Source organism: Rhinoraja longicauda, chromosome 7 (genome assembly GCF_053455715.1).
Source record: "Rhinoraja longicauda isolate Sanriku21f chromosome 7, sRhiLon1.1, whole genome shotgun sequence".
Taxonomy (NCBI): Eukaryota; Metazoa; Chordata; class Chondrichthyes; order Rajiformes; family Arhynchobatidae; genus Rhinoraja; species Rhinoraja longicauda.
In genome coordinates, this window is record NC_135959.1 from 58031607 (window position 1) to 58055122 (window position 23516).

Below are 23516 nucleotides of genomic sequence, written 5' to 3' on the forward strand. Positions count from 1 at the left end.
GTGCTCTGAAGGAAATATTTAAATTAATTTGATGAAATAAGTGACAAACCTTTGCAGCAAAAAGGGAGAAAGGAAATGCAGCAAGAGAACAAAAAAACATTTATCATCGCATTTGAGGATATAGCTACTTTAATTATTTTCCCGGAGTATTCTTCATGGTGGTATGTGCAATCAATTTTCACTGCAACTTCAACAGTGAAGGCACTGTTGGCAGATAAACAGCTAGCAATTCTACTCTTTGCACCTGTTCTATACATTGGAAGACCCATGAAATGATGCATTGACTCTGTATATTTAAACCAATGTTAGATTTGGATCAGTTCTATTCCCATCAAGAAAAAGCCTGTTCTGTTAACGTGAAATGAATGAGCTCCAGTGTAAAAGTAAATAGCTCTGTGCTAACCACATGAATAACTGGCACATTTTCTTTGATTAAAATGCTGCTACGTCATTTTGTTAACTGGCACACTTTCCAGCAGAGATACTGTTGTTTGAGTTCACGAGGCCATTTTTAAGATAAGCTAAACAATGCCGATCTGTACTGTGGCTGACACTTAAATTGGCAGCTGGAACTCTGGTATTCAATTGGTTGATTGTTGATCTGGCATTGTTCCCCAACACATATAGCCAACAAAATTTGCTTTCAAATCAAATTGAAGTCACAGAATGTGACCAAAGATTAATTTTATAAATCTGATAATTAATTAATAGCAAGTAGGATTAATCTTTAATGAATTGGACTATTCAAAAGGAAAATGTTTTTAAACAGGAAAACATAATTTGTCCTTTTAGATGCACACAGGCAAACTTGCACACACACACACACATGTAGACAAACATACAAAGTTCAGGCATTGATGTTAACACCCCAGATAAATCTAATGGAAACAGGATTTGTGTGTTACTTCACTGCTATTACTGTTCTTCAATATTAGAAAACATTGTAAACTACTTTGGTGAAGGCAGTCATTCATTCACAGAATTTCCCACAAATAATTCCCATCATTAGAATTTTTTTAATATTTAAGGTAAAAGAAAATTACAATTTGGCATTTTTACAAACAAACTAGTGCATTTTTACAAACACAAACTATGCTGCAAATTTTATTAGTCAGAGATCCCAAAGCTCTCACAGACACACCAGTTGAACTTCATTCATTCCAGACAAAGCATTCAAATTACTACTCCCCATACCCTCTGCAAACAAGGTCATCACAACCAGCAAGGATAGACAACAACACCTTCACAATAATTCTCAACACCTGTGCCCCAAGAAAATGCGTTCTGACTCACCTACTATACTTCATATACATTTGCAACTGTGAAGCCAAATTCAGTTCTAAAATCCACACGTTTGCAGATGACACCACTGTGGTGGGCCAGGTCACGTAAAAAGACGAGATGAAGTACAGGCAATCAAAAGAGAAGTGACATGGTATCAGGATAATAACCTGTCCCTCAATGTCAGCAAGATAAAGGAACTAGTTATTAACTTCAGGAAACCTGTTGGAGTACATACATGTATCGCACAGAAGTGGTAATGGTTGGGAGCTTAAAGTTCCTTGCGTTAATATTGCCAATGATCTGTCATGGCCAACCACATTGATACGACAGTCAATAAGGCGCACCATCGCCTCTACTTTGAGGAGACTGAGGAAATTCAGCATGTCTCCCGTGACTCTTACAAACTTCTACTGATGCACCATGGAAAGCAGAGTAAATGGTATCATAGACAGTGAAGATGGTTATCAAAAATTATACCAGGATCTTGGTCAGTTGAGTAAGTGGGCAGAGGATTAGTTAATGCAGATAAATGCAATGTGTTGTATTTTGGGAAGTCAAACCAGGGAAAGACCTTCACAGTAAATAGCACAGCCTTGGGAAGTGATGTAAACCAGAGGGACCTAGGAGTGCAGGTCATTCTTCTAAACTCCAGTGAATATAAGCCCAGTGGCATCAAACACTCCCCCATCACTACTTTCACATGAAATGAAGATGATGTCTTTCAAATTCTTAAAAACAATTTGAGTCTGATCTTATATGATTATATAATGAACTAGGGTAGCGTCTATCTTCTCTATTTGAATGTGGAGAGGTTTCCATTCGTGGGACAGTCTAGAACTAAAGGTCATGGCCTCAGAATTAAAGGACATTCTTTTAGGGAGATGAGGAGAAACTTATTTAGGAGAGGGTGGCAAATCTGTGGAATTCTTTGCCACAGAAGGTTGTAGAGGCAAAGTTAGTGGATATTAAGGCAGAGATAGATTCTAGATTAGTACAGGTGTCAGAGGTTATGGGGAGAAGGCCAGAGAATGGGGTTAGGAGGGAGAGATAGATCAGCCATGATTCAATGGCAGAGTAGACTTGATGGGCCAAGTGGCCTAATTTTACTCCTATTCCTTATGAACTTATGATTGTCACCACAATTTGCTTTAAGCGTTTCTTATCTGTGTCAGGATGTTGTGTTAAAGCTTTAAAGCATATACCACCAGATTCTGGGGCAGCTTCTTCCCTGCTGTTATCAGATTGCTTTATTCACAAAATGCTGGAGTAACTCAGCAGGTCAGGCAGCATCTCAAGAGAGATGGAATGGGCGACGATTCGGGTCGAGACCCTTCTTCAGTCTGAAGGGTCACGACCCGAAACGTCGCCCATTCCTTCTCGCCTGAGATGCTGCCTGACCTGCTGAGTTACTCCAGCATTTTGTGAATAAATACCTTCGATTTGTACCAGCATCTGCAGTTATTTTCTTACATTATCAGATTGCTGAAAAGACCTCATTATCCAATGTAGTTTCAATCCCATCTCACTGTGGCCCTTGCACTTTTATTTTATCTGTACTTTCTCTCTGTAGCTATAACACTATTATATTGTACCGTCCCGACCCAAAACATCACCCATTACTTCTCTCCAGAGATGCTGCCTGTCCTGCTGAATTATTCCAGCTCAGATTATTTTTCTCCTTGCACTGTGGTCTTGCATGATTGTATTATTGTATGGTATAAGCACATAAGTTTTTTCCCACTTTATCTCAGTGCACATGACAATAATAAACTAATATCAACATATCCTCGTTGTCTTTGTCCAAAAACTAGGATCTTGATTTTAAAGATTCTCGCTAATATATTGAATAGGGATGTCAGCAGAAATTTCTTTATCAACATGGTGGTTAGAACAGGAGCTTGCTATCACAAAACATACGATGCAAAAACATGAGATGTCACATGCGCATGAAGGAGGAAGATATATACAGATAAGGTGAGAGGAAAAAAGGAACAAATTTGTATAGTGCGTAAACAGTGGAATGGGACAATGTTGCAAAAGGTCTATCAAAAACCTGCAATTACTTTGCAAAACTATGCAAGAATGGTCAAACTTCAGGCTTAATCATATATACACACATTTAAATTTTATCTACATCATTCATCAATAGATCCTTGCCCAATTCTACAGTTATTCTACATTCCCGAGAAACACATTGTTCTACTCTATTTCTTTTTACCAACAAATGTACCAGCATTAAAATCTCAACTCCAGTTCTTCTGCCCTAATGCAGTCATTCTACATTGAACGTGCTCGAATTAGAAAGACCATCTTCGTAACTCCTGCAGCATTGTCTTTATTTAACAAAATGCGATCTTCAAATCAATTTGCAACACATTTCGCAGAGGTTAGATAGATTACCGCTATGAGCAAAGATCATCAGATAACTGCCAAAACAAATGATGCACTCAGCAGATTTTCAGTGTGGCTGGAATACAGTTATGTTGCATGTATATTTAGCAAGATGCATGCTAAAGCCTACAAAGTGCAAAGAAGTACAAATGGTGCAAATACACAACGGGATTGGAAGATGCAACTATCACTTTTTAATGGAGAAGGTACACAATATTTGTGTTTAAAATAAAAACAGCTTTGTTTTCAGAAAACATAAAATGTATTTGTGTAAATAGGTCCCCCTGATCATACACCTTCCATGGGCAGTTATTGCTAGCTCGAGTCCAGTTCATCTTGGACCAAACAGACTACTTCAAGTCGAGACACTCCACATCAAAAATAGTCTGGGACCTCTCAGTTTGTGTGCCTTTTAAAAAAAAAGATTGATAAATTTTTGAGGTACATGGTTGTACAAGGATGACAACAGGGAACACCTTGAGTCAATTGCATAGCTGGAATATAAGCAAATTGCCTTTGAGATAGCTCTCAGTTGTTTAAAATGTTAAATTGCTTTCAAAATAAAAGTTGGGTTTTTTTTGCATGAAATCTAGTTGTTTCCGACTTATTTTTAAAACAATCAGCCACCATATTGAACAATGAGAGGCCCACACCATTCAAATATTTTACCAAACATGCAAAGAAATTAGAATTGTTTCAAGTTCCAAGATAACAAAGTTCCTAAAAAAACACATACAACGTTAATAATGTTTTAATCTGCTCTCCATAATTACAAACGTTTACAAATAGCCATGCGAGGTAGTGAATTTAACAATGCAATAAAAAGTACAATATTTAAAAATAATGGAACACCACCTTCCATCGCAATCTGTATCCAAATGAGATGAATGTACTTCCTTTATTACAGAATGACAGATTCTTGTAAATAACAAGAAGAGACACAATCCAGCATCAAACGCAGAGTCAATATTCCGTGCCTAATAAAAAGGCATGAGCAAGTCCCAGGAGGAAAACAACTTGTATTAAGCACTGTCTTTAAGGTAGATGAACATCCCAACAATGGATTGTGTGGTGTAAGAAAATAACTGCAGATGCTGGTACAAATCGAAGGTATTTATTCACAAAATGCTGGGGTAACTCAGCAGGTCAGGCAGCATCTCAGGAGAGAAGGAATGGGTGGTAATGAAGTAAAAACAAAATCGCCAAAGCAAATGAGACTTTAAGATTACTAAAATCCAGTTCAAAGCAGTAGGTTTTCAAGATACTTAAAGACAGAGAATGATCATGACAAAAGAATGTAAACGCAATGCATTTTTTAAAATTTAGAGATATATAGGCACCCATAAATATTGGTGATGTTTGCAGAGTGCAGGAAACAAAGGAATTAGTTAATGTCATGCTTTGCAGGGCCTGGTGCCAGAGCATATCAGAGAATCTGTTTTTTCCAAATATTAGATGTGGTAAAAGTTGTGGTTTATTTATGCAGCACAATCTGGTAAACTCAGTCTGAGGTGACAAAAAAAATCCAAATACTGCAGTACTTCAGCAGTAACTAGACCAAGTGGACCCGTTGGGCCCAAACCTCTCCTGCATTGGCGCATCACCCTCCTCTCCTCTCTCCCCCCCATTCCCCCATCCCTCCTCCCTCTCCACCACCATCCTTCGCTCCATCCCCCTTATCCTCTCTCCTTGCCCCCTCCCTAGGAGATAGATTTAAACTTAAAAATGTGAATAACTAAAAATATAACACCGATTTCAATGAAACTTCTTCCATTCGCACCAAAGGGACAACGGCGAGTAAGGTGGGCCTAAAATTGTCGCGATATCATGTACCGTTTTGGCTGTAGTTCAGGAACAAACAAACGAGAGTTTTAGTATATAGATTGTAATGTGATACAAGGCAGAGATAAAAAGTGTTAATGATCGTTGTGTGTGCAAATCACAAAAGGAATCCAAAGCTTTTTTTCCGGATCAAACAGAAGACCGAGACTGCACACTCAGGTTTAGCCTAAGGGAGTAACAAGGGTGCAAGGGAATAGGCAACTCCCAGATCTCATGTCACAAACAATAGCAAACTCAGACATTGTAAAGAACATTGACTCTATACCAGCTAATAGAAAGCATTCCATACACTCCATATGGTGAACTGGATAAACACCAGATCAAAATCAGAGATTTTAAGTAATAAGTAGCTTGATTTACCACAGAACAACAATTTCAATTTATAACCATACGAAAACATCCCTGGAGCTTGATAAAAAATATGTAACTATTGAGCTGTGCAAGAAGGAACTGCAGATGCTGGTTTAAATCGAAGATAGACACAAAAAGCTGGAGTAACTCAACAGGACAGACAGCATCTCTGGAGAGATGGAATGGGTGACGTTTCGGGTCGCGATCCTTCGTCAGACTGGTTAGGAATAAGGGAAACGAGAGATATAGATGGTGATGTGGAAAGATAAAGAACAATAAATGAAAGATATGCAAAAAAGGAACGATGATAAAGGAAACACCATTGTAAGCAGTTTGTAGGGTGAAAAAGAGAAGCTAGATAGAGTGAGAAGGAATGCCAGGGGCTACCTGAAGTGAGAGAAATCAATATTCATACCACTGGGCTATCAGCTGCCCAAACGAAATATGAGATGCTGTTCCTCCAATTTGCATTTAGCCTCACTCTGACAATGGAGGAAACAGACAGAAAGGTCTGTGTAGGAATGGGAAGGAGAATTAAAGTGTCCAAGTTGGAGGAGCTGCAAGTGAACCTCTGCCTAACCTGAATGGACTTTCAGGGTCCCTGGACAGGGTCAAGGATGTAGGTATAGCAACAGGTGTTGCATCTTCTGCAGTTGCAGGGGAAGGTACCTGGGGAGGGAACGGTTTGTGTGGGAAGGAATGAGTTAACCAGGGAGTCGTGGAGGGAATGGTCTCTGCGGAAGGCAGAAAGGGGTGAAGATGGGAAAATGTGACTAGTGGTGGGATCCCGTTGGAGGTGGTGAAATTTCAGGATTCTCTGTTGTATGCGACGACTGTCGGGGTGGAAGGACTAGGGGGACTTTGTCTCTGTTGCGACTCGGGAGAGGGGGAGCAAGGGCGGAATTGCAGGGTGATGATGGGAGAGGGGAACGCCTGTTCCCTAGAGAATGAGGCCATCCCGGATGTTCTAGTATGGAACAGCTCATCTTGGGAAACTATTAAACTGCCTCACAGAAGAAGGGTGCGAATGTTTAATGATAAATAAACTGTAGCAGCAAGATACAGATTTCACAGCTACCATTGATGGACTGAAAGGAAATGGATTCATTTCTGACCCAGCTGTGAATATCACTCTAGCAAAGCTCTTGAGTTTTAATGAAGCTACCAATCAGTATCTCTAAACTAAAGAACCTTTCTATCAATCAAAAGTCACACAATGTCAAGAAACAATGTATAAAATAGGAAAAGGGAGATCAAAGCTAGAAAAATCCCACTGTGGAAATCAGAGATGCATGCGGGCTAACAGTAACTAACATTAGTAAGAGGTAAAAGGAAACAAACCAAATGAAAACATCTCCAAAAATACATGTATTAAATCCTTGATGAATTTGAACAGAGCTGAGTTACAAGAGAATAAACAAAAGGATACAGAGACACCACACAAATGGAAAAAGATCAGAACTTTTGAATGTCAACCCCCCCCCCCCCCCCAACCCCATAGAAGAAAAATCCAGTAATCTCAACTGTTTATATTGAGCAAAGGCCCAAATGATTTTCCTGTCATTTCCTGATTTCCCTCTAACAAAATGCCCATTTTGTATCAAAGTGAAAAAATTGGATCAACCTGAAAAATTCACATCTTGAAAGCATCAATGATGTCAGACGTATTGTCATTTTCAAGTTTGATTGCTCTTTTCTGGCAGGACTAAATGCTCAGAAACACGAGAATCAAAAGGCAGACATACGTTTTATCTTTCTGGTCTTGCCTGCACATTGGACAGCAACCAACAAGGTAAAGGAAAAAAAAAAGTAAATGCCAGTTACAGCATGAATTCCGACTAGATGCAGATTTGAATTGACATCACAACACAAGAACCAGTCAGAAAAAAAGCTCTTGCAGAGGGCCAACAAATTTCTGAAGTTGTCATTTCTCCAAGTAGATATCATTCTAAGTATGGAAGTGCTCTAGATGCAGTCTGATCAATAGTCTGCAGAGCAACATTTAAACCTTTTCTATGAGCACTCACAATTACACAAAAGCAGCTGTCAAAAAGTTACCCAGTAATGATTTGATTTTTGTACACAAAATAGTGTTTATTAACATGATGCTCTAATAACTCCAAACACAAGAATCTGCAAATGCTGTCTTACAAAGAGTGTATCTGTTGTGTTACTCCAGCACTGTGTCTTGATTACTTCTAACAGTTTAGTTTTAGTTTTGTTTGGAGATACAGCATGGAAACAGGGCCTTCAACCCACCAAGTCAATCACCCGTTCACACTAGTTCTATGTTATCCCACTTTCAAAGCCTCTCCCCTACACTCGAGGTAATTTACAGAGGAAAATTAACCTACGAACCCGCATGTCTTTGGGAAGTGGGAGGGAACCAGAGCACCAGACCCATGCAGTCACAGGGAGAACTTGAAAACTGCACTACAGTGCCACCCTGCAATTCGGTGGCTCTCAATGTGAATTATTGCAAACCACAATATCTTGATGTACCTAGCTGACTAGGTACCTAGCAGTGTTTCCAGAACTGGCAAAATAAAAACTACCCCCCCCCAAACAAAATCAATGGGAAGAGGTTAAAGCACATAAATCCCAGTGGCAGAACAGGAGGAAAGACAAGAATATAATTACTGGAATACCTGCTGAGTTGCAGTGGTCCATCGGTGAATAAAGGGGAAATGTGGGGCAAAGAACTGGGAGAAAATGGGAGTTCTCAGATTTACATGACAATGTAAGGTGGGAGACTGCATTTACAAAAGTTAAAAAGCAATGACTCTACACATAATGATCCTATGATAATAAAATTACTGATTTTGCAGCAGGAATTTGACAGCAAACTTACCACTGAAATAATTTCTTGGGCCAAATGCAACAAGAATGGAAGTGAAAACAAATCTTTATCTTATTTAAAGTGTCAAAATGTTCTGCACACTTCACCTAAAAACAGTAAAAGTCAGGCAGACAAATACAGTAAAATTGCATGATGCAAATTAAATTAATGATCAGAAAATCCAATTTGTTTATGTTGGCTCAAGACATGCTGGATACCCATCCAGAACTCATTAAATGGTTTTGACTGGTTCAATGGGATTCAACCATCAGTTTAACACATCATCTAAAAATTGAGAATTACATTGATGCTTCCTTAGTCCTGGACAGTATACTGAAGGACTGGAGAAAGATTTGTAATCTCCACCTCCAAAGTCACAGTCACTAACAAATCTTAGTGAAATTATTTGTATGTCAAAAATAACTTGCATTAACATGTTTCACACCATTCTCTTCTGAAAGAATTGCTGCTTGATTTAATACAATATATTTCATGTTACCTTTCCATAAAGCACAAGAAGCCATTCGCCCAGTTCTCTAAGGGACTTCAGAGTTTAAAGATCTCTACTGACAGATTAAGTGACATTTTAAAACAGTAACCTTTAGTGTAGAAACAAGGAACTGCAGAGGCTGATTTTTTTTTTAAATTACACCAAGTGCTGGATTAACTCAACAGGTCAGGCAGTATCTCTAGAAAATGTGGATAGGCAACATTTCAGGTCAGGGCCCTTCTCCACACCTTAAGCTTTGACATATTTAGTTTCCCCATGGTCAAGAGCATCGCATAATCACTTTTATTTAGTTTTGGGTCAGTGGTGTATTTTCTTCAACTAACATAATGGAAATAAGTAGTCAATCATTCACTTTATTAATTGCATGACTGTGGGAATTATCCTAAAACTCATTTTACACATTGAATAGTTGCGACAATTTAAAATCACCACATACTAAAAAGTTTGATGTTCAAAATCAACTATATTAAAATGCATTGCTCCTTTAACCACAAGTTAGAAATAAATGCTTATTACATCACGATCTGTTAATGAAGCCATCACAAATTCCAGGACAATGAATTACTTCAGTAGCTGAAAGACTGATCACTGAATCAGGATAATACGAGAGTCAGATTTGCGAAACGGAAGGAATTACCAATCTGGAAAATGTGTGCGCTATTCCTCAACCCACAAAATACTAGCAAGTTCCAAATAATGAAAATACTTCTGAAATTAGATAACTATTTAATCCGTGAGGTCCCAAACATTTAACTAAAGAGCATCTGTTGTTTCTGACAATAGAAACATCAAATCTGTCATTCAAGACGAATAAATGGGAAAATGCTGATTCACTATAACGTGTTTTTGAGGTGAGGTGTGCAAGTTCTCTTTTCAATGGTAGCTTTCAGACATGTAACCACAACTACCACATCACATAAAACCACAAAAATGTGTACGTCCTGAGACTTGAAGCCCCCACCCCTCAAGCACACACAAACTCCCCACACAAGTTCACAGCGAATGGTACTGCACTGCAAAATAAAAATCCAGAGTAACTAGGACCACAGAGACAAAAGATTTTTTATAAAACTCTACATCAAAAAGCTATGTACCTACTGAACAAAAATCAAGGCCAAGGGCGTTATCTGGGGCCTGTTACCGCAAAAGAGCCACGGAAACATTTCCCCGGCAACGCACAGAATCCCGACAAACGGCTGCTGTTGAAATTAATCCGAATAAAAAGCAACCGGGGCGGAACGCGACTCCATTCAGGACCCTGCCAAAGTGAAAGGAAGCGCTTACAGTCCAGGTGTTTCTTCTTGGGGCCCATGATCTCGTGTGTTGTGGCTTTACAGACGGTTTTGGAGACGGCAGAGCCGGTGACACTGTGCTGAGCGGCGGCGATACGGTCCGTGATACTCTGGCCCGACATCTTCCCTCGTCGCCACAACCCCAGCAGCACCAGCAGCAGCAGCAGCAGCAGGCTCCGGCTCCCTCTCCCTCTCAGGGCTTTAAATCCCTCTCACTGATCAACCCGGCGAGGGAGATGAAGAAAAAACAAACGCCACCCTTCCCGACCCTCCCTCCCACCCACCCACCCAACCAACAAAAAAGTAAACTGCAAACCCCGGAAGGGAAGAGAGTACAAACGCCTGCAGCAGGCTTTTCTACAACAACGTGCACGGCAGCACTCGGGCAGCTGTCGCCACCCAGGGTTCAAATGCTCTTCCTTTCTTTCCCTCCGCCGAAAGGGAGCAGGAGTTGCAGGAAAATGGCGGGTTTGAGCCAGGCTCCTGCCCACTGGATCGTTATCATGTGATCATCCACCAACCCTAGTACCAGCTGGAGCCCATCAGCCAGCCCCAGACTCCCCCCTTCTACAATCCAGACTGACACCCTCTCCGAGCTGGCGCTTCCCTTTTCAGCGCAGGTTCTTTTCTTTTATCCGCTGATGCAACTGCTGATTTGCCGACACGTTTGCAGTATTTACACATGGCACGCCGCGTCAAAAACCCGCTTTGAAAATGTGTAACTCCAACGTGCTAAAATAAGGTTATTAACAATGTTGCACTTTTATGTCAAAAGTAGTCACTGTGGACAACCCTGTAAATCTGGGGAGATTTGTTGGAGGTGAGGCGAAGTGTTGAGAAGAAGTTTGATGCAGTGGGACATCCTTACTTGACCAGAGTCTATACCGGCACTCGGACATTGGTAGATGGATTGGTTATGATCACGGCTTCTACCTCTAGATGGATGGATGAACCTCTTTGGCTCATAAGAGAAAGTGGTTGAGGAAGATTTATTCAGCAAGTATCCTTGTAACAGAAAAGAGAGAACATCTTCTATACTCACCGAATGTCATTTGGTCAGATGGCTTATTTCTTGAAGGTGGGTCATGACCACAGCATCTCTGAAATCTCCTGGCAAGGTTTTGTCTTCCTATACAAAAGGGTTGAAATAATTGATTCACATCAGAAGTACTTCTCTGCTCTGGAATCAAAATCACCCCGACTGCAAATTATATGCACAGCCTGTCTGTGTATGTGTACATTGAGAGACCAAGCTCCACGTCATCACCAATGACCTCACATGGAATGATAGGCATAACACTAAAGATCTGGATCACACAGAACATTTTGTCAACCAATGGCTCCTGCCAATCAATAAAATAGCAAGATGTAAAAAAAAGATCAGTTCCTATATCTCAATAAAGAGAAATAACAATGGAAAATTCACCACTACTTCCAGTTAGCCAACAGAGTCTTCATCTAACTGTGGAAATTAATGTTCATAGACCAAGACTTCAAACCTAACATCAAAATCTGCCAAGCACCAGAAAGAAATCCCCACCTTCCTCTGTATTTCAAAGATATGGACAACATACAGTCAACAGAAGTGCTTCAGGAGTACCACCAAGATTTCCAACAAATTAATCAGATGGGAAAGTGAATAATTGTCAGCACCCTCTGTTGAACCGACATCTCCAACACATGTTGGGGATACTTCAGCTGTATTTATGCAACACTTTACTCCAAGCTCAGTCATGCAAACAGATTTTCAGAAAGAGAGAATTTTTTTAAACATTTTCAAGGTCTCCTTAAAATATGCAACATTCTTACCAAGAAGGAGCCACAAGGAACTGCAGATGCTGGAATCGTGAGTAAAACACAAAGTACTGGAGAAGAAGAGAGAGCCTGCTGCTGGGATTGTGGCTAGACAGTCCCCTCGCCATTCTCTTCAGAAATACTGTCTGATTCACTTGTTTTACTTAACAAGAAGGAACTAAATATGTTTTTCTGATGTAGGGTCTCAACCTGAGATGTCGGGTATCCCTTTGCTTCCATAGATGCTGACTGACCTCGAAGCAGACATTCTCCAGTAGTTTCATTTTTTGCTCTAAATTACAGAACCTGCAGTCTCTCGTGGCTGGATTTATTTCACAACACTAAAGGGAACATGAGTTATAGAAGGATCATTCCCTACCTTGATACTTTCCCTACACCTTCTTCTTCACATCCATCCAGGAATCCCAGCAGCTCTTCCTGGTGAGACAGAGGTTCACATGTGCCTCCTCTAACCCCCTCTATTTTTCCTGTGTTCTCTGTTCCTCTTCCCTGCGCCCCACCTAGATGTGCACCAAATCGCCCCTACTACCATCCCCCACCCCTCCAACCCCTTCAACCTACATTTTTTCACTTCACAATTCACACCTTATACTTATCTTCCAGCCTTTTGTCTCCTTTTTATGTCTGGCCTTTGTCTACCAATCTGCTAGTTCAACCTCCCTCACCTATGTCCACCTATCACTTGCTAGGTTGTTCTCCCACCCCCCACCTCTCTTCCAGTTTTCTCTCCCATTACAATCAATTTGAAGAAGGGACATTACCTATCCATATTCCCCAGAGATGCTGTCTGACCCACTGAGTTCCTCCAGCACTGTGTTTTTTGTTCAAGATTCCAGCATCTACAGTTCTTTGGTCTATTATACATATCTATCTCCTCCTTGAATTATATTTAACATTATCCCAATATATGGCATCACCCTCCTGCCCAGACTTTCAGAATTCTGAAATTTTCAACTCTCTCCATGGCCTTGTCCTCCCCCATCTTCATAACACCAATAAGCTGTACAATTCTCCAAGATATCTGCATTCATTCAATCCTGCCTCTTCTAGATTCAAAATTTTAATAGCTCCGCAATTCAGCTGTCTGAACTCTAAACTCTGAAATTGATTTAAATCTCTCTGCCTCTTTAACCATCATGACATTCCTAAAAGATACATTTGCAAAGTATGCCCAAGACTTATTGGTCACTTCTCCAACTCTGACATGGTGTGGGTGCAAAATGTTAGATTAAAAGGACACAGGGTACTTTAACAATCTATCCCTCCCTACACCCTTTCTCATAAAAAGAACACAGATTCATTGAAACCTTCAAATTCTCCAAATTTCACACAATTCTGTTATGGAATATACATTGGCTTGCAATCAGGTCATTTGTTCAACAGCTGAATTGCCAAGAGAATGTCATCACTACAAAGGTCAAGGTGGTTCAATCACAAAACCCACTTGCAGGCTGGAGAATTCCAGAGATTCACCATTGTCTATGGGAAGAAATTCTTATGCATCTAAGTTTTAAATGACCAAACCTTATCTTGTAACTTTGTTGCCTTGTTTGATAAACTACCATTAGTGGAAACAACTACCCTGATATTCCGCTCAGCATCTTATAGGATTGAATAATTGTGTTTTCTCTCTTTTTATCTATTTTTCTTCCTTTTTCTCTCTATTTTCCCCATTTTTTTCCTCTATCTCGCTGTCTCTATTTTTTCTAGTTTTCCTCTACATTTTTCTCTATTGTTCCTCATTTTTGTGGGTATATGGAATGAGTTACCAGGGTGGAGGGTATATGGAATGAGCTGCCAGAGGAACTAGTTAAGGCAGGTACAATAGTAACATTTAAAAGACATTTGGAAAGGTTTAGAGGGATATGGGCGGGTGGGAAGAATGTCGATGGGGCATCTTGGTCGGCATGGGCTATTTGGGCTGAAGAGTCTGTTTCCATGCTGTATGAATTCAAGATCACTCATTCTTCAAAACACCAAATTGTCTGAACAATATGCATGTTCTATATTAACATAAGCAATGTGTTCAACTTAGCTCTCTTTTTACTTTGAGACATCAAAAGCAAGATGACTCAGGGATAATAGGAGATACAGGGATAATAGGAGATAAAATAGGAGAATGGAAGAAGGAAACTGGAAACCCAGGCAGGCCATCCTGTATTTCATGCTTGTTCTGCTATCTGATTATTTATTGAATTCTGCAACTTTCAGTGCTATTATCTAACTAAAATTGATCATTCAATTTTTAATGTTTTCAATTGGCATAGTTTCAGCAGCATTTTGGGGAGAGAGTTGTGGATTTTCACAACTCATTGTGTGTAGAAGTATTTTTGAACACCAAGATACAAGAAACTGCAAATGCAGTGGTGGAATGAAGCAAAGCAACAATAGGAATTCAGTGGGCCAAATGGCATCTGTTGGAGGGCAATGGACAGTCATTATTTTAGTCAACATCCAGATTTTCTAGCATCAGTGTCTAATTTTTTTGCTCCTTTGTTCTGGACTCTTTTTACCACATCGACCGTCTTATCATCTTAAACTCCTCAAATGTGTCACTTAATAATTTATATAGCTTAATCTATGTAGTTTGTAATTGTAATATAACTATTTCTGCTTGGTATCATTATGCACTGCCCCCTTTTCAATATCAATTTGAAATGTATACTTAAAATCATTTAAACTAACTTACCAACTGAAAATAAAAGCTTTACCTAATTTTCTCTCAGCACCCAATTTCTCCATTCATTTCAATGGGTGCACAGTACCTGCACCAGTTTAACCTAACATGGATTCCACCAAAGAATAAGAAATCTGTGAAAATCCTTCACTGTTAACTCCCTGATGAGTTCACCTGGATAAGCGCAGGTGACGGTGTCTGGCATTCTGCCAAGGGGAAGGTTACATTTCTCTAAAATAACTCAATTACGAGCATATCTGTTCGCAGTTGACGCAGCACTCAATGGAAGATGGCCATGAATATGGAAACTCAATATGAACCTTATGGATGTGTGCACTATGTGTACTTCTTGACTTCCTATGCATACAAATATGGTAAAAGGAGATGTTCCATAGTCTGGAGGCCCTATCCGCACTCACAGTCTTCTGCATCTTCAGTATATCCCCACTTCAGCATGTTTGGTTTGCTCCTCCCCATGCCTGTCCGGAGTCTGTTGAGACTGTGCCAGGTTATCCACGGTTGGTCGGAAGCTGGTGGGAGTTTCTCAGAGGGATCGATTGCCATGTGAATGTCTTCCTGAGATTTCTCTAGTCTCTCTTCCCAGAGTTTGAGCCTTTTGGATGATGCACTGCAGTCCAGGGGATGGACAGAAGAGAGGGAACTTCTGCGTGATTTCAAACGCTGAGGTAGCAAAGGGTGGTCATGTAGGGGGTGTCTTTCTTCCTCTGATTGTCTGAGGCGTTCTTTTTGACTTACAGCTCTTCTGATTTCAGGAGGTGCAATGCTATAGCAGGAGCATTCTAGTCTCGATCCCTGTCAGATTCTACAAGTATCTGCGAATCCTGCTACCACACCACAAACTGTGCATAAGATAAAATATTTGTATACACACAGACATCAATGCATTGACTTTAGAAACAGCTCATAAAAAACCTTGCACTGTTGAATGAACTAGTTGAATACTAGAATTTCCAGAATGCAGTTGTTATATCTGGACGGGAAGTAGGGTGGCAAAAAATTCAAGGCTGATCTATTTTGTCGACACCAGAGATGCAGATGCTAAAATCTTGAGCAAAACCAGACTGCTAGAGGGACTCGGGAGATCAAGCAGTATCGGTGGAGGGAAATGAACAGGCAACATTTCTGGTCGGGAACCTTTTTGCAGACTGATATATTATGTCCCATCCATAATGCTGCTTTAACCATCTGCAAATGACCTTTACACTAGTGAAGAAGTATCTAAAAAATAAATAAAAGGGGACCATGTGCCAGTGTTGAGAGTAAGTTCTAATGCTGCATAACCCAGAGTGACAAAAAATAGTGTCACACTGTCGTATTGTATATAATTTAGATTGTAATACTTAATATACTTTGCACGTCAATAGAAACTACAATTGAATGTAATAATTTCAAAAGAGTCTTGTTCACTCTAGTGAACAACATATTTTATGATTTACAATATATTAAATTCATAAAAGGCAGAATATTTATAAAGTTTCTTCTTTCCTCTTGCCAGCCTCTGACACAAATTCATGTGTAATAGGCACTCTGAAAATGGAATTTAAAATAATATAAGAGATTAGACCGATAATCCTAACATGCAGAGTGAATTACTGCAAACATCTAAGTAATCCTTTTCTAGTTGTTTTTTTTACAGATTAAAAAATGCACGATGAAAGAGGTCCAAGTAAGAAGTACTTTCAAAGCATTGAAAAATATATAGAATCCTTCTTGTCTCCTCGCACATTCAATCTTTCCTCTCCCTGAATCTCTTCCTTTTAAGAATCACCCCAACTCTCTAACTTCTACCCACAGTCTCACGAAATCCCGACCTTAAGTTCTTACAACATTATTCTTCTCTGATCATACCCGCTCACGCACCCTGCAATGTTCCAATAGCCAGTTCCTGATTTTGGTCATGGTAGATGTTCCATTTCCCAACACTGAGGCTGGAATCACACGAGGTTGCTTTGTTGGGCAACTCATGTTGATTGCATACCCAAAACACTATCCCTTTTCTGGTCATAGGAAGAAATCATCATATTGGTAACCAGGATATTAGAGAAGATTCAAAAATGTTCTCAAAGCCACCCTGAAAAACTGTAACATCTCTTTCAAGTCCTGAAAATCATTGGCACACACCTGCTCAAAGTGAGGTTGGAGCATTTGAGATGACACTGAGAACTTCACGTTCATGTACAGGAAGGCCACAAAAGACCTGTGTAACTGACCGAAACTCATCAAACATCTTCTTGTCCAACACCAGAAAAATCAACAGTCTCATCATTCACTTCAAGACCCATAACAGAAGTCATCCAGGATCCTACGATAGGGTTATGTTCCGAGAAACCCATCAGAAACCGAAAATATCGTAAGTCGAAATGCATTGATTACACGTGATCATGTGGCCGGAAGCGAGCTGCGGCTCGCTACGGGTCGCTGCCGTTTGCACCATCACAAAGTCGAAATATCGTAAGTCGAGGCATCGTAAGGCGGGGAGCATCTGTATGTGTTAAAATATGTTTTAGTGTTTCTTGGTTTGTTTTATGTGGGGAGGGGGGGGGGGGGGGGGGAATTGGGGGGAACTTTTTTTCAATTTCTTACCTCGATGGAGATGCAATGTTTCTCCATATCGTATCTCCATCCCCACTGTGGCCTAACATCGTGGAGTGGTGCGGCTTTTCTTGGAGACCGGCCCGGCACTTCAAGCCGTGGCACGGCGTGGACTTTAACATCGTGGAACTGCGATCCTTTGCCGAGGATCGACTATGAAGAGCTCCAACCGTGGGGCCTGTGGACTTTAACACTGTGAAGCCCGCAATCTCTGGTAAGAAGAGGCCGACTCGGGAGCTCCATACCGCGGAGAGTGTTTTAATCCATCCCGACGCCAGAGTTTCGATCATCCCAATGTGAGGGCTTCGGACATCGGACCGTCAGCAGCGGCGACTGCAGATGGTTTAACAACCCCGACCGCGGGTGAACAAAGGGGAAAATGATTGAACTTTATTACCTTCCGTCACAGTGAGGAATGTGGATTCCGCTCTGGTGGATGTATATGTCAAGTTTTATTTTATGTGGCTGTGTGTCTTGTTGCTTTTTACTTAGTATGGCTATATGCTAACTCAACTTTCTCTTCCTCTTCTTTCTTCTCTTCTTAAGCCTTTGGCTCCTTTAGCGTGCATAGGGCATTGACAAATGTCCTCCACCTCACTAGGTTGTTGGCGGTTCTTTCGAGATCTCCCCAGTTGAGCCCACTCCCAGACCTTTCTGCCTGGACACCTCTTCTCCAGCTGTTCCTGGGGCGACCTCTTTTCCTTTTTCCTTGGGGGTTCCATTTCAGGGCTTGTCGGGTGATGTTTGTGGCAGGACATGTGCCTGGCTTGTTCTTTTCCACAGGTCCACATTGCTTACTCAACTTTCACTGTACCTTAATTGGTACATGTGACAATAAATTAAATCTTGAATCTTGGATCTTGAATCTTGAATCTAATGCATCAGAGTATCCTGATTTAAATAGGTTGATAAGCTTCCTGCCAATAAATTGTATGTTTTTCAGTGCGACCATTAGCAGCCATCATTGAAAATTCTTCAGTCACATTCACCTAAGGAACATGTTAGCTGATGTTAACATTCAATCACCTTCCCATGCTCTTGTTTATTGCAGAGGTTAGGGGTCATAAGGTCATAAGTGATAGGAGTAGAATTAAGACTGTTCGGCCCATCAAGTCTACTGCGCCATTCAATCGATCCATCTCTTCCTCCTAACCCCATTCTCCTGCCTTCTCCTCATAATCTCTGACACCTGTACTAGTAAAGAATCTATCTATCTCTGGCTTAAATATCTACTGACTTGGACAGTGGATATATTTTCCACGGCCTTCTGTGACAAATTACACAGATTCACCACTCTCTGACTAAAGAAATTCCTCCTCATCTCCTTCCAAAAAGAACATCCTTTAATTCTGAGGCTATGACCTCTAGTCCTTGACTCTTCCACTAGTGGAAACATCCTCTCCACATCCACTCTATCCACGCCTTTCATTGTTCTGTATGTTTCAATGAGGTCCCCCCTAATACTTCTAAACTCCAACGAGTGCAGGCACAGTGCCGTCAAAAGCTTATCATATGTTAACCTGCTCATGTTAACCTACGGATCCTACTATAAAGGCATCAACGGTTACATGAAGAAGGGAGGAGAATGTGGTTGAGAGGGGAAAATAGATTAGCCATGATCAAATGGTGGAGCTGACTTGATAGGCCGAATGGCCTAATTCTGCTCCGATGTCTAATGGTCTTATCGAGGAGGGTTGGCAGAAAAAATTAAAGCAACTAATTCAAATCAAACAAAACAGGAAATACTGGAAATACTCAACACAGCAGAGAACACAACAAAATTAATGCTTCAGAACGTTGCCTTATCACCAGACCTTTTTTAAAAATGTTACCACCCAAAGTGGATGTCAGCGAAGGCAACAATGATTCAGATAAAACTTGGCCAACAGTGTATCTATTTAATAGAGTTAGTAACCAACAAGTGCAGATTAGATAAAGGGTACAGATCTGAAACTTTGTAATGCTTTACAAATGCTGTCGGACTGCAGTGTATTTCCAGTATTTTATGTTTCCTGCCAAAATTGACTATTCACACATTTGAAATGGGTTAAATAATCTAAACATGGCAAACAGAGGGATGTCACATGAATGTGTTATGCACCGTCACAGTTGAAAGAAGTAAATATTCTAATGAACCAAGATCAGCAGACTGTGTCCTCATCATCAACTGTGCCTCTGGGCAATGGCTTCTGGTGTGCTTTACTGATGTGGAAAAATAAAAACAATAAGGCAGGTGAGGCAGGATCTATGGAGATCAATCAGAGGAATGTTGACATGGAGTGATATTGGCACGGTGCTGATGGTGATGCCAGAGGTTAAGAATAGGGAATAGCTGAAGATTAAAACAGCTGATCATTGTCTAGAAGTCAGTCTCAAGGTTCCAACACACCAGCCTTTAGGCAAAACTTAGATGCACTGGTCAACTTACATGTACCCTTTCTGAAGAGGCAAATTACCAATTTAACTATGGCAATTGGTCCACTGGAGTGATATTCTAATTTCTATTAAAATTTAACATCACATCTATGTGTTTCCTAGATTTTCCAAAACTACCTGTTGGAAAACACAATGGCAATTCAGAGCTGATTGAAAGTCAATGATAAACTGCAATGAATATGCCATTGGGCTTTCTTCTGATGCTGAGAAAATAAAGTGTTCATTTACAATACATGTGATGAGAGGTTAACTTGGACACTTTGGTTGGAGGTGGGGTTCCACACAGAGGAAAGTATTGCTTTTGCCATGTATTGGGTCTCAGTGGAGGAGCAAGATGACAATGAGTATCAGCCAAAATGAAGAGAAAAGCGGGGGGGGGGGGGGGGGGGTTAAAGTTGCAGCCTGCACTATCATTGCAGCTGGATGGATTGACAAGTGCTCAGCTTCCTAGGCTTCTCAGAAGATCTCAGTATTTCATAGGGCTGATAGTTTTGATAGGTGGTGATAGACATGTGGTGCCTCTTAGAAGAAGACATGCTGCCTGCTGTGCTTGGTCACTATTTATCACAAGTGGCTTTGAAAGCAACCAACTCTCATAACTATTTCTGACTTTAGTGTCACTGCTGAAGATATATCCAGGATCTTTCAGTCAGTTCCATAAAAATGAATCGGGAAGATGAGTGAATACATTTTGCCAAGCCAAGGAATTAATGTAACTTTGCCTGTGGTGATTCCAGTCAGAAAGTGCAGGCACTTGAATTATTTTTCAAGTAAAGTATAATTCACTTGAATGTCCTTGACTTTTCGTACAAGCCACACAATTCGAGATCAGCCAACCCGAGAACGGATTAGACAACATAAGAATTAGCCCTCATACGGTGCTATGGGCCAACAGCAACGGTGGAACTGCATTCTACTACAATCTGTAAACTCAGGGCTCAGTCTACCTTCAGTACGCAACTAGGAGAATAGCCCTTGTTCAATAAGAAGGGCATGCTACATAAAATTGAGTTTGCAACCTCACAATGCAGCAACATCAGACTATATGCTTGCCATTTTGCAGAAGCATCATGCCAAAGACCAAGCAAAACAGTCTAGGAGGCAACAGATCATGGTTCTGGCAACTGGACACATAATTACGAATAGATGAATACACAGCTAATAGGAGCATGATATTTACATACTCAACAATGTTGGGACTCAACATGCGAGTGCCACAAACAAGGCTGATGCAAATGTAACCGTCTCCAGCAACCTGTTAAGTGGATGATCCCCCTCAGACAATATGATTCATTCCACATTTGGTTGAAGGCATGAGCTATAGCCTGGTGTAGAGGACCATTTCCCAAATATAGTAGTAAAGACTTGTTCTCCAAAACCAGCAACACCCTTAAGCTAAGCTTTAACAGAATAGTAGCAATATGAAAATAAAGGACAAATACCCAAGAATATTCTAAACACAGAAAGTAGGACAAATCCAATCCAGTTAATTATAGTGAAATCTAACTACTTCCAATCATTAGCAAAGCATGGAAAACATAATTGACAGCGCTATCAAATACTGACATTTACTGACCAACAAATTGTTCACCTATGCTATTTTGGGATTTACAGGAATAACTGAAGGCAAGGAATGACCAGGACCAATTAGAGCCAGCCACAAATGACCTCAGGCTGGTTGAGGTGTCTGGTAAACCCATTGTTGGCAAGGGAAAGTATGATTAGTTTTAGTTTAGTTGAGAGATACTGCGAGAAAGCAAGTCCTTCAGCCCACAGAGTCCGCGCCAACCAACACTTATGCTGGGACTGTGATGGGACACTTTTTACCTGCTGAGATGAACGCAATTCTGACTACTCTCAATAAGCTAAACACCTCTCAGTTCAATGTTTCCATCATAATCCTGAACATGCATTTTCCCCTGACTGTTGCACCATCATTACAGTGATAGACACAAAAAGCTGGAATTTAAAACTATGAACAGCAAATTCCATCCGAGTGAAAACATCCTGGCTTGGAAATAATTTGCTGTTGTTTTACCATTGGAGGTTGCAAACCTTGTGAGTCACTACCCAATAATACTATGGGAGTAGTATCACTAGAAGGACTGCATAACTTCAAGGCAATGAATCAAGAGCAGTTGGAGATAGGGAATTAATTCTAAACTTGCCAATGCGAGTCACAGCAATATTCATAAACCACAAGGGTTTTCACTCCATCTTTGTTTAACTTGCCTGCAACTATATAGTTTATATCAAATTCTTCAGTGACTAACTCAGCGGGACAGGAAGCATCTCTGGAGAGAAGGAATGGGTGACCTTTCAGGTCAAGAGCTCAGGTTGAGACCATTCGGGTGTCTGGACATATCCACAGATACCTTGGAGACACAATTTGAGGAGATACCATTATTACTTATACAACATTGCACAACAGAAGCTATTCAAAATGCTGGACAAACAAGATATTACTCTAAGTATGCATCATCTGTGGATAAAACACAGAGAACGAAGAATGCTTTATCAGCCTCGTATATTACTGCCCAATAAAATAGGGATTTCTTTACTGCTGTAAGGTAATTAGTTATCACTATTCAATACTGTTCACAAATTACCTTTTTCAGCAGCAAACCACAAATCCTCCTAACTTAAACTCACACTTTAATTCCCCCTCCAATTTCCGTCCTGGGCCTCCTCCACTGTCAGCATGAGGCCAAATGCAAATTGGTGGAACAACACCTCATATTTCACTTGGGCAGCTTACAACCCAGCGGTATGAATATTGAGTTCTCTAATTTTAAGTAAACCTTGCATTCTCTCTCTCTCTCTCGCTGTCCTTCCCTCACCCTCGTCATCCTACTAGTTTCACTGGTGTCCGGCTTAGTTTAACTGTTCATAACCCCCCCCCCCCCCCCACCCACCCCGTTTTCACCTCTTGCACAGCCAACAATGGACCATTGAGGGCTCAACCTTTCCAATATCATCCTTATTGGCCTTGATTTTTTATTTTCCTACCTTTCGTTCTGTCCTCCATACGTTGCTCTTGACATCACTCTGATATGTTAATCTTCATCTCATCTGTCCACAAGACCTTTTTCCAGAACTGTAGGTGCTCTTTTAAGTACTTTTTGGCAAACTGTAACCTGGCCATCCTATTTTTGCGGCTAACCAGTGGTTTGTATCTTGCAGTGTAGCCTCTGTATTTCTGTTCATGAAGTCTTCTGCGGACAGTGGTCATTGAAAATTCCACACCTGACTCCTGAAGAATGCTTCTGATCTGTCAGACAGGTGTTTGGGGATTTTTGGGGAATAAAAGTTTCCAAAGGTGATGGAAAGACTGGAGGAAAGACTAGGTGCTGAGAACTCTCTTATACCTGCATTAAGGAGGCATTTAAATACACCTGAGCAATTACAAACACTTGTGAAGCCATGTGTCCCAAACATTATGGTGCCCTGAAATGGGGGGACTAT

At 40.6% G+C, this 23516-nt stretch overlaps 1 protein-coding gene across 11 annotated transcripts in view; it reads right to left on the reverse strand.

The window, feature by feature from the left end:
* picalma (phosphatidylinositol binding clathrin assembly protein a) overlaps positions 1 to 17689 on the reverse strand; it is a 113494-nt gene extending 95805 nt beyond the window's left edge. For 9 of the 11 annotated variants that reach the window (XM_078402660.1, XM_078402653.1, XM_078402661.1 and 6 more), the window contains exon 1: positions 10503 to 10752. In XM_078402660.1, the coding sequence (XP_078258786.1) occupies positions 10503 to 10632 (130 nt within the window). In that variant the 5' untranslated portion in view covers positions 10633 to 10752. Of the gene's footprint in view, positions 1 to 10502; positions 10753 to 17606 lie in introns of those variants that run through there. The other 2 variants (XM_078402658.1, XM_078402663.1) reach the window with 2 other exon arrangements.
* Positions 17690 to 23516: the final 5827 nt, after the last annotated feature.